The 10657-nt window shown below is 34.1% G+C and overlaps 2 protein-coding genes across 2 annotated transcripts in view; one reads left to right on the forward strand and one right to left on the reverse strand.

Annotated features, from left to right (window-relative positions):
* LOC21392930 (squamosa promoter-binding protein 1) overlaps positions 1–3766 on the forward strand; it is a 10379-nt gene extending 6613 nt beyond the window's left edge. The window contains exon 2 of the mRNA XM_010107881.2: positions 3540–3766. Within this exon, the coding sequence (XP_010106183.1) occupies positions 3540–3678 (139 nt within the window). The 3' untranslated portion in view covers positions 3679–3766. The remainder of the gene's footprint in view (positions 1–3539) is intronic.
* Positions 3767–5389: 1623 nt separating this feature from the next.
* LOC21392931 (probable protein phosphatase 2C 39) lies at positions 5390–10395 on the reverse strand. The gene is made up of 5 exons (XM_024172084.1): positions 10071–10395; positions 7845–8093; positions 7013–7289; positions 6478–6632; positions 5390–5524 (listed from the first exon to the last, which is right to left on the reverse strand). The coding sequence occupies exons 1-5, from the start codon at positions 10101–10103 to the stop codon at positions 5390–5392; spliced, it is 849 nt and encodes a 282-aa protein (XP_024027852.1). The 5' UTR covers positions 10104–10395.
* Positions 10396–10657: the final 262 nt, after the last annotated feature.

Here is a 10657-nt window from a genome sequence, read left to right on the forward strand (position 1 = left end):
GGTCACAGCAGATGTGTCTTGCAGTATCGAGCCACCACTCCTTTGGATTGGAGTCGACCAAGTTCACTTCGGAGACCACAGCAGACAAGCTGATGTCAGACACTTCTTTGGAAATTGTGTCCACAGCATTGGCCTCCTTATCCTTGTTTCATTTTGGCAGCCTGCAATCCGCCGATTTGTGCCCAACCTTGTTGCAATTGAAGCACTTTCCTTGGAATTTCTTCTTGACAATTCCTCCCTCTGGTCCCAACTTGGATCCGGGCTTTCCTTTCTTTTTGGAGCTATCATGCTCCACCACAGCCTTAGCAGAGCTTGCGGTTGCATTGGAGAACTTCTTCTCAGTCCGTCTATTGTCTTCTTCGATGCGAAGCCTGACAACCAATTGCTCAACAGTCATCTCTTTCCTCTTGTGCATCAGATAGCTCTTGAATTCCTTCCAGGAGGGGGGTAGCTTATCAACCAGCGCAGCTACCTGAAAGGATTCACTAATGGCCATTCCCTCAGCATGTATTTCATGAATTATCAATTGGAGCTCTTGAACTTGACTAATGACAGTCTTCGAGTCCACCATCTTGTAATTCAGGAATTGGCCCACTAAGAACTTCTTAGCACCCACGTCCTCAGACTTATATTTATGATCCAAAGATTCCCATAAGTCCTTAGCGGTTTTCTTTGAGCTATGCACATTGTAAAGCCCATCAGCCAAGCCGTTAAGCACATAGTTCCGACACAGAAAGTCAGAATGGTTCCATGCATCAACCGCGCGGAATGCTTGAGCATCCACTTCATCCTCTCTAACAGTAGAAGGATCCTTTTTCAAGAATCTCACAAGATTCAATGTTGTTAAATAAAACAACATTTTTTGTTGCCAAGTTTTAAAATTCAGTCCACTGAATTTATCAGGCTTTTCATTGTGGTTCACAGGAACTGAGACCGGCGAAGGCCGCGTCGAGGTCAAAGTGGGGGTCAGGACCGAGACAGACGTTTGTCCCACAGGTGACGACATAGGTGTCATAGTGTTGCTTCCAGCAGGAACAACCACATTCATATTATCAGCCATTTCTAAGAACAAAAATTTCCAAGTCAGTAAGGAAATTGGCAGAATTTCAAACAACCATAAAAACGTTTATATATATATATATATATATATATATATATATATATACTGAAATAGTGGATAATACAGAAGAGGAACAAGTTAAGGAAGAACAAAATTGAAATTCATACAATTGTAATTCAACCTTTTTACCAAAAACTCATAAATGAAAGTTGCAAGGATGTCGAGGCACGTGGACCACGTTTTCCTTAAAACAGATTCATCCCCTCCGGCGTGTGCTTGAGGTTACGTTGTACGTCCGTCTCCCAGGATACAACGACAACGACGGTAGCTCGATGCACTTTCGGAACCGTCCGGCGAACTAGAACTTGATCTTTCCTCTATCACCAAAACCGAACTAAACAAGACAAAGAAAACACACAACTCTGGAAGCAAGAGAGAAACGGAGAGAGAGGAAGAGATTTCTGGAAAAGTATGCTTTGTTCATTTGGAGTTCGGCCTTTATATAGGCTCCAAAATCTGGGTGTTACACCAAGACATTAGGGTGTAATAAGCCAGATTTATTCCAGCCATTACTCTGCAAAATAATGGAGCAAAACGTTTTGATTTTCCATGATGAATCCAGCCACAAAGCATATCCAAGTTCAAGGAAAAACTGATGCAATAACAAGCTTTTATCATCACAATTAAGCTTAGTTTTAAGCACACTATTAAGCCCCTTTTAATCACCATTATGCTCATTTACCCGCCATTATGCTAAGGCTAAACGGCTAGAAGAGTTAGCTGAAGCAAAAATAAAAATTACAAAAGTGAGCTCGCACGGAGCGGATTTTTCAATCCGGCATTCGTGTCCGCACACATTAGGCCCCAAACCCGTCGGGATCGTGATTCGATCTCCTCGCGATGGAGAACGCAAATCCATCGAGACCCGTCCCAAAAACTTATTGGGCCCTATCCGAATATGGGTCTCAAAATGGGCCTTTAAAATGGCTTAACAAGCCATTTTTCTAACAAATCTAGCCCATATTCTTGTATAGATCATATAAATAAATATTATTATAACTACTACGAGACAGTATATATGTAAATTCAGTGCAATATTTATGCGTGACATATCCACTAAATACATATGATCAAAATAAAAAGATTATGCAAAATTTTGGAGCTCTTTTTACTTATGATGATTACATCTGGTCAAAATAAAAAGAGCATGCAAAATTAATTAAGTTTGTTACAAAGATAATAGTTTTAAAATAAAGCTATGGCGTCAAAATATGTTTTCTTACTCTACTGTAAGAATCTTACTAATTTTCACCTTTTTTGCTTTAACGCTAATTTTCACTTCTTTATTGCTCTTTAACCCTAGGAATTTTTTCCAGCTGCTATATATAAAAATATACATATATATATATATATATGTGTGTGTGTGTGTGTGTGTGTGGGCATGAAGTTTTGGTATGAAAGTGACTCAATTCTACATATTTTTGTAGATGGGTTTAGAGCGCTCTTATTAGTCAATCTATCCCATCTACTTGTATAGATATATAAATATCCATTATTATAGCTTCGAGACAGTCAGTATACATGTAAATTTATACATTGTTCTTTTCATAACTCAAGATCATTTAAGCTCTATATAGTGTTTTTTCTCTAAAAAATTCAAATTCAACTTTTTTATTATAATATTTTTCTCACATACACAACTCAAATTCTTAACTTAAGTTATGAAACAAACATACTTCTGCGTTACCCACTCATTAAGGGCCCGTCTAATTCGTTGATTCAAGTTTTTAATTCGAGTTGAGATGTGACGTTTTGTGATAGCTTTTTACTGTAGCAAAAAAGTTAGATGTGACTGTTTCTGAAAGCTTTTTACTGCAGTAAAACTCGAATTCTAAATTCGAATCGGTGAAATGAACGGAGCCTAAACATGTGAAAGTAACGCAATACATGAGTTCTTATTGCTAAGATGCCCTATTTTTACTACAATATCAGCCACAAGTTTTCCATGATTTAAAAATATGGGGAGACTTTGTGACAGCGCCAGTGCCGTGGAAATTATATTTTTGCCACAATATATGCATGCTTATCATATATACAATGATACATATATATATATATGTATATGTTTGTATGTATATTATAGTACTCAATTTATATAGTTAATTTTTTCTTGAATCTTTTAACGTTGCAAGTATTGAAAAGAGACATTTCCTTTCGCTAAAGCTTTCGAGCATCTTAACTAGTAGTTGATCGACGTAATAGTGAGTCTTACTCCTGCACATTAATTGATTAATTAATTGCCTCGAGTGCTAGCTTTTCCTTCTATTATTGATCATCAATTTGCATGCTAAGATTAAGGATTAGCCCTTTCTTATATTTCTGTTTCTTGTTTATGACTAAATATATATATATATATATTTGGCTGAAATGTTAGAGACCCTATTGTGAATTCTTGATATATTATTTAAATAATTAACAGGTTCCATGAGGTATCTGAATTTGATGAAGCAAAAAGAAGCTGCCGCCGGCGGTTGGCTGGCCACAATGAGAGGCGAAGGAAGAGCTCAGTTGAGTCATGTCATGGAGAAAGCTCATCAACCCCAAAAACCTCAAAATAGAATTCCACGGCTTGCAAGCAATTTTATATGAGATCATGAGAACGTTATATAATATAATATATATATATATATATATATGTGCATGTAAGCATGTAAGCATGTTCTCTCTCTTCTGTCATCCTATATATGGCGTTCTTATAAACGTCTCTACATATATTATATATTATAACAAATTATCATCAATAGTATATATAATAATCGTATCAAACAATCACTATATTATAAATATATATATAAATATATATTTAGACACTTGTGTGTATACTATAATCTCATGAAGTTGGTGTTTTGTTTGCATGCACCAGTTGTTCTATGGTTGATGTGGTTCTATGTTTATGTAATAATCTAGCAATCTGACATTGGAATTTTGAACTTACTAGTCTTAAGAGATAGCTTAATTATTAATTTAAAAGTGCACTTTTAGGCACCTTCTCTTTATTATTGAATCAATTTCAGATTGCTTTTGAAGTCTTCTCATGCGTATAAATCATTGTAATACGTTTGGTAAAAAAATACATATTGTTCATACATTTTGTCAAATATCAATACATTTTTACCTTTGTTTTAATTTTTTGTTATTTTAACTTTTACTTCTATTTCTACTACAAATTAAAAAAAAAAACGTTTCTTTTTTTTTTAAAAACGCTGTAATTCCAAACCAAAGTAAGGAGTTATATTATAGCTAAAAATTCCCCGGAGATCGAGTGTAGAAGATGGCAATAAATACTTTTGTCATCTTGGAAACTTTTTGGCACATAAGGACCTTCTCCGATAAGCACGGAGCTAAGGTTATCCCAGTAGGGGTTTAAATTTTTTTTCTTTTTAAGTTTTATATATATAATTAGATATTATATTAATATTAATATTAATAAGCCCCTGATACTCCAAGTACATAAATAGATATTTATTTTGATTAAATTTTTTATTTAGTTAATAGCCCCACTAATAAAAATTTCTGACTCCGTTTCGGTTCTCTAATACGCCAACATATCGATAGGTCATATTTTCTGTCCACCGAATCTACATAAAACTCAAAAAATACACAGATTTAACAGTTAAAAAAACTTAACCGTACACCAAGCGTATCAAAAAATCTTTCAGAATTTTTTAAGAGAATCATTTTGGAAGAGTACGTTTGAGATCATCTTGCTTACTAATAATAAGCTCTGTAAATTGCAGTTAAAACTTCAGATAAATTTCTTAACACTAACATTTTCCTCAGAGTTTGAGGTCATCGTGTTCACTAATACATCTTTCCACTTGAATAAGCTCAATAAATCACACTTCAACTTCAGATAGAATTACTTAACACAACATTTTGGAACTTATTACATTTAGCTTCTTTTTTTTTTTTGAGTAATAGAAGTTATGAACAGAATATTCGCTCATAAAGGCTTAAAGAAAGACATGATTAGGCACAAAGCACAATTCACTTCATGATCAAAGTTGTCTACACGCCACAAAAAAAAAAAAAAAAAAAAAAAAAAAAAAAGGGGGGGTTTCTTCAATCACTAAAATCTAACGACAACAACAGAAATATCATCGGTGCTCTTCCTGTTGAGTGCCTCTTCAGTAAGGGTCTTTGCTGCTGAGCGAGCATCTTTGATTTGTCCAATGGCATTTACAGCTTCTTCGTTTGACATCACCTAATCAAAATGTCAAATGTCAATGCTATATTCAGAATAAGATAAGTGTGAAAAAAATGAAATCACTAAAATCTAACGACAACAACAGAAATATCATCGGTGCTCTTCCTGTTGAGTGCCTCTTCAGTAAGGGTCTTTGCTGCTGAGCGAGCATCTTTGATTTGTCCAATGGCATTTACAGCTTCTTCGTTTGACATCACCTAATCAAAATGTCAAATGTCAATGCTATATTCAGAATAAGATAAGTGTGAAAAAAATGAAAAATTTTATCATATCGTGTTCTACTTTGTGCACTCATATCTTTGTTTTTTAGGAGAATGTAGTAAATAGTACATTTTTAAAACTAAATTAAGTAAAAAACAGATTTTAAAATTATTAAGTAAACAAAAATTTACTTTACCTGGCGTAAATGGTTTGTTTACGACTAGTGAAATGTAAAAAGATTTACTTTCTACATACATAAAATATGTTATTTATTAATGAATCATTCACACGGTAACTGATTCATTTACTACATAAACTGCTATTTACTAAATTTAATTTTAAAAACATGCTATTTACTACAATTTCCCACTTTTTTATTACATCTGGAACTAAAACTAGCAAAAGAAAATTCTTTAATTTTTTTTAAAAAATTAAAAACAACATGTAATTATTAAGCCCAAAAAGAAATGAACATGGCAACCAACAAATTAAAAACCAAATGCAAAATTTGACAAATGTTATACTTAGCTTCGCACCTCGCACCAAGTGGGTATAACACATACTAAATTTGACATTACGTATAATGCCGTATTACAGAATAATTTTCTTACCAAATCCTAAATTTTGACATTAACATAGAGATTTGAGATTGCATTAGAAATGCTCTTATGATATCTCTCTCGCTCTATATATTTGCCAACTCTTCAGTCTGAAAAATTCCAACTCCAGAAGATATTTTTGGCACTTTGCAAAAATAGAAAATATCAATCGAGAGTTTCAAGAACCATAAATATTAGATGCAGAACTAAGACACGACACGTTTACTATGTTCAGATTTTTGTTTCCTCTTTTCAATTAGGGGAGAATGAGAGTACTCATATTACTCACAAACATGATGCATTCATAGAGACATGGAGTTATGAGTTTGAAATGTCAAATATAAACAAACCTTCCATAGTCCATCGCTTGCCAAGATAAGAAACTCCGTGTTATCATCGATCATCTCCACCACGACATGCGGTTCAGAACTGAGATGCTTCTTCAAACTCTTATCACCAAACGCCCTCGCCACCGCTAACTGGCCATCTACACGAGGAACGTCCCCTGTGTTTGTAACAGAGTTTCATAGTCGAAAACAGAAGTTAGAGGAAAGCCTAATAATAATCTCATTAGCTTTTGCAGACCGGATTAATTTAAAACTTCTCAAAACTAATGCGACGGATTCTGGGTTACTTATTTTCTAAAACAACAGATTGTGAAATTATAAAACCAATAGCAAGTTTAAAATGCCAGTTGTTACTGAATTCCTCTTACATCTACTTGCAGAAAATGCAACACAAACTCCAAATAATAAAGTTGTCACATCAAAATGAACCCTCAACTCTATACAAGGATATAATTAATAATACGGTTATCAAATTTCCATATAGGGAAATATAGTAAACTGTATAGTTTGCTATTGTTAAATAAGGAATCAAATTTACCTGGGAATTTGGACACAAAACCCCCTCTATTCTCAATGTGCTCTTTTTCAGAGCTTGCCTCATGGTCAACTGATAGTTGCTTGGCCCTGCCATTCTTGCATATAACGGCCCGAGAATCCCCAACATTGGCCACAACCAACTTTTGGCAATTGATCAATATGGCTGTAACTGCAGTTGATCCCCCTTTGCCCAGATCAACTGCCTTGTCCAGAATCATATCATCCGTCATTCGATATGCTCTCCTCACAGCTTTCTCAGGCTCTGCCCAGAAGTCTGGCTGTGAAAAAGGGAAAAAAGAAAGGAAGGCCAAAACATAAACCTACAATGAAAGACTGAAAGAGAAAGTAAAGGTGAGCACCCAATCCAATCCAATCCAGTCTTTTCCTATTGGACTAGATATCAGTTTTTCACATAACTAAATTTGCAATGTAAAAAATTACTTCAGCCCAATCATTAATTTTGAAAATAAATTAAGAAAACGAAGAGCAAACTTAAAATCCAAAATTTTTTGGGATATGGGTTCAAACCAAACATGTTTTAGAAATGGATCTGTTTTGGTTACCTAATCCATGGTCCCTACCTAATAAGAATTAAGAAACAAAACAGTATGCTTTTTGGATTGAATTGGATCGATTTGAATGATTGAATTTTTCAATTAAAAAAACAATCCAGTCTAATAATATTTTCAAGAATAGATCCAATTCAATCTGTATTAAGATAGAATATATCAGTCGGTTATCTAAGTATATCGGATAATTTGCTCACCACTAAAAGAAAAGAGAATAGATCATCTAAACCAAAATAAGGATTGGGAGTGCATTGCCAATTTTACCTCCTTTAAGATATTTTCAAACAGATGAGTCCGCAAGTAATTGGGGATCTCATGGCTCAAATGGCCATCAAATATCGCGAATAATCCGAGTTCATTGTCTTCAACTTGCTTGAACTGTGCAACAACATAGTCCTCCATAGCGTGATGGCCTTTCCCCTTCACCAAGTGGAAACCATGCGTGACGTTTTTTTGCAACTTGCTCTTCCCCTTCCCAGAGTCAGGATCTGATGAACCTAGTCCAACTTTTTCCTGTAAGATACGTACATTGTCAACTTAGATTTTGAGTAGAATAAATTGTGCCACAGAAACGAGCGCAATTTCGACACAAGGAACAAACTAATCCTCCTCGATGAGTCCTAGTGAAAAATGCAAAAGAAGAGGCCAGCAAAAACTATGAGAATGCAAAGAGGACTAAATGATAACTTTTCCTTTCAATGTTGTTAGTCCCTAAACTACTAATATTCTGATCATTTGATCACTTCAGTATTTTTATAGGCTCTCAGCTCTCTGATTTTATTTATTTTTATTTTCAGTTATTTCAGTTGAGAATGTTAAAGTTAATGATCCATTTTACCTATTTATTGCATGATAACTTAAAATTTTACAACAAAAACAGTTATATTAAGCACAAATTATTCTCCTCATTACCCTCAAAAAAGAAGGTTTTGCACTAAATAATAAGTTTTGAGGTTCTTTTTTAGTTTTTTCTTTCCATAGCCGGAATTAAACGATCAACAAGCATACTAAAGCATTTTACATAAACAGAAAGTCTCACTCAATAGTAGTATTTGACCCAACCATGCACACATTCTTTAGCAATCAGAATTAACAAAGAGAATAAGAAACAAGTGTTTCCTTTTCAATGTTTATTTTGTTTTAAAATGTTCCAATTCCCTTCATAATGTTTACTAAATCTTAGAAATTAAATATATATATATATATTAATACGACTATTCAAATATCCATTCACATAATAAATAATCATTTGACTAATAACATGTAAGCCTAATCAAATGTATAAAAGTAAATTTGATATTCATTCACTTTAAGCAATACCAAAAGGGAAAAAGAATTGACATTTCAATTTTGTCATATCTTATATTGTGCGGGCCTATTGAACTCTCATTATGAGAAACCAGACCAAGGGCTGCTTGTCTATACTCGGAAGAAGAAGCGTAATATTAGTAATTAGGCTAGGCCGATGTGATGATGTGGCTTTTGTAACTGATTCGGTTAGTTGTTAGCTTGAAAGTTAGTCTGTTAGCAATAAAGAATTGTAAATAAGGCTGAGGAGTGAATAAGGCTGAGGAGCCTATAAATAGGAGGGATCGGGAGAGGTTAGGCAGTTTTTGGGAAAAGTAGAGAGTTTGGAGTAGAGAGTCGGTGATCTCTCGAACATCACCATGGTAGAGCCTTGGATTCCTTGTGATTGAATAGAATCTCATTCTTTTGTTTCCTTTTCTATCAATTTGTTGTGAAATCTACCACTAACAAATAACAAATGACTAACACCACAAAGAAGGAAGCAAAAATTAAAGCAGACCAAAAGCCAACAGGAAAAAAATAGTAATTCATAATTAAATGCAACAAAATAAGGGAGCAAATAGGCTAGTTTCATAAGATACTTATCCTATATTAATAAGAAAATACAAACTAAAAAGATCCATTTACTAGAAAACAGAAAAAGAAATAATAAACTTGTCCAGAAAAGATTGAAGGCAATTATAGTATGTCAAAACTTTGGGCCCATTTGGTACACGAATTTAACCCATAATTCTGATTCTACTACGTTATTTTTTTACAGTATTTTTCTCTCAATAATTGGTTGGATCTCACATAAAGAATTTGAATAAAAAGACTCCCGGCAACGGTTCTCCCACAAAGAATTTGAATATGAATCAGAACCACCCAACTTCAACGCGTGAACCAAACGCTCTAGCCAAAAGGGGCCTTAAAAGCATAATGGCAACCTTGAAATTGGGTAGTTTATCGACCCAATTTTCAAGCTACAAAGTGCATTATTGGAAATCAGACCCAACTCTAAAGCTCTTTGTTCATTATTCATTCTTCACCATTTTGATCAACGTAAATGAACAATTTTTTATTTTTTTATTTTTTTGGAGGTGGATTGGAAATCAGATCCACAATTAGAGTGATCCGCAAGAAACCCAGAAAAAGAAATCCACAAAAACTCACAATTCAACCCAGAAGAAAAAAAAAACGCACCTTCATCTTGTGGAGGATTTCTCTGCCCGTCATGGCGTTCGTGGGCACTGAAGCTTCTGTATTTATATCAAGTACAAGGAAGAGTTTCTGAAGTGTGGAAAACAGAGTGGGCAAGAGAGAGAAACAGAGGAAAAGAAAAACAGAGAGAGAGAGAGAGAGAGAGAGAGAGAGGAGAAGAGAAGAGGGAAAGACAAGTGGGTGAGTGATGAGGATGAAGAGGAAGAGGAAGGGTGTGGTTGACTGACACGACCAGTGGATTACGCCGAGTTCTTTGCATTAACCCAGCAAGACACACGGTCATCCGTGACTTGTCTTTTTCGCTTTTTCTTTCTCTTCGATCTTTCATTTCCTCACTTTTTTAAAAAGATAAATTTTATTTCAAATCAAAGGGATTAAAAACTATTTTTACTGTTCAACAAACACTTGCCGTGTTTGAAAATCAATTCTTATTTTTATTTTACACGTTTTTTTAAGAAAGTGAAAATAAAAATAATTTTAAAATGACGTTTAATATAATTAAAGATAAAAAATGTAAATAAAAATAATTTTTTAATTTAATATAAAATTAGAGAGAAATGAAAAAAGAT

Source organism: Morus notabilis, unplaced genomic scaffold, assembly GCF_000414095.1.
Source record: "Morus notabilis unplaced genomic scaffold, ASM41409v2 Scaffold175, whole genome shotgun sequence".
Lineage (NCBI taxonomy): Eukaryota > Viridiplantae > Streptophyta > Magnoliopsida > Rosales > Moraceae > Morus > Morus notabilis.